We start from the raw sequence: 1,088 nt of genomic DNA, 5'->3' as shown, positions 1-1,088 counted from the left end.
TCATTCACCCCACAAGAACAAATCAAAACCCTAAACCTAAAACCCAATTGCTCAAATCGAAACCACTCAGACCAATCGCGTCGACGGAGGAGCAATCTTACGGGTCGTCGGAGGAGGAGGTCGCCTCGCCGGGTTTCGCCATCAGAACTCGACTTCCTAGGACCGAATCGGGTCGAAGACACCCTGAAGGGCTTGCGCGAAGCGTCATTTATAGGAGCCGGCGATTCATAATCCTACTCATTCTTGAAAATCTACCAACTTATGTTACCCTGTGGGTCCCGATGTGCATTCATTAGTTAAGGTCAATTCCGAGTAGGTCTTGAGAGGGTAGAAAGAGTACCGCCAAGATTAATGAAAGCACACCATAAGGCGCACAAACTCGTTAACGAAACTCGTGGCAATCTCCGTCGGCCGCAAGCGCATGCGACTTACTGATGACGTGGTGCGTTTTGATTGGTTGAAACATGAATATATATATATAATATATGCTTTACCTTCTTGTTTGGAGGACTTGGGAAACAAGGCATTCCAAGATGCTAAAGGGCTCAAATCAAAGGCATAAAAAGGTAAAGGGAACACAATATGATCTGATAGTCGCATTTTGGTTAGGAAATTGTTCGGATTTGAATAAAATAAAAAAAATTGATCTCATGAAGCACATAAGATTGAAATAATATTTCAATTCAGATACATGAGGGAGAGAGAGAGAGAGACTTCTAGACTCTATGTTGGATGAGAAACAGGGGAAAGAAAGCATAAAATAGAAACTGCTTTAGCAAGGAAACAAAAGGAGGGATGATAATGAGCTAAGAAAAGAAAAGAATAAGGCTTTTTTTTTTGCTCATTTTTCTTATTTTTAGGTATTGATTAACCAAGTTTGGGATAAGTAAGAACAAAAATAAAAAAGATTTAAGACATATTTGAATATCCAAGAAATTAATCATACATTACTGTCCACATGTAAATAGCTTAATCTTGCTGCTATCATTTCAATTATGGAAGAGAAGCCAATCAATCTCCCCTAAACTATCCCCCCCTCACCTTCCTGCTAGATTCCTGAATCAGTCACAGTATTTGAGTCAATCATA

At 39.8% G+C, this 1,088-nt stretch overlaps 1 protein-coding gene across 1 annotated transcript in view; it reads right to left on the bottom strand.

Annotated features, from left to right (window-relative positions):
- Positions 1 to 248, bottom strand: part of LOC135623544 (cell division cycle protein 48 homolog) — a 6,441-nt gene extending 6,193 nt beyond the window's left edge. The window contains exon 1 of the mRNA XM_065126651.1: positions 102 to 248. Within this exon, the coding sequence (XP_064982723.1) occupies positions 102 to 208 (107 nt within the window). The 5' untranslated portion in view covers positions 209 to 248. The remainder of the gene's footprint in view (positions 1 to 101) is intronic.
- Between the last annotated feature and the right edge of the window lie 840 nt (positions 249 to 1,088).

This window comes from Musa acuminata, chromosome BXJ2-9, assembly GCF_036884655.1.
Source record: "Musa acuminata AAA Group cultivar baxijiao chromosome BXJ2-9, Cavendish_Baxijiao_AAA, whole genome shotgun sequence".
Lineage (NCBI taxonomy): Eukaryota > Viridiplantae > Streptophyta > Magnoliopsida > Zingiberales > Musaceae > Musa > Musa acuminata.
This window is presented reverse-complemented; position numbering and strand designations above follow the sequence as displayed.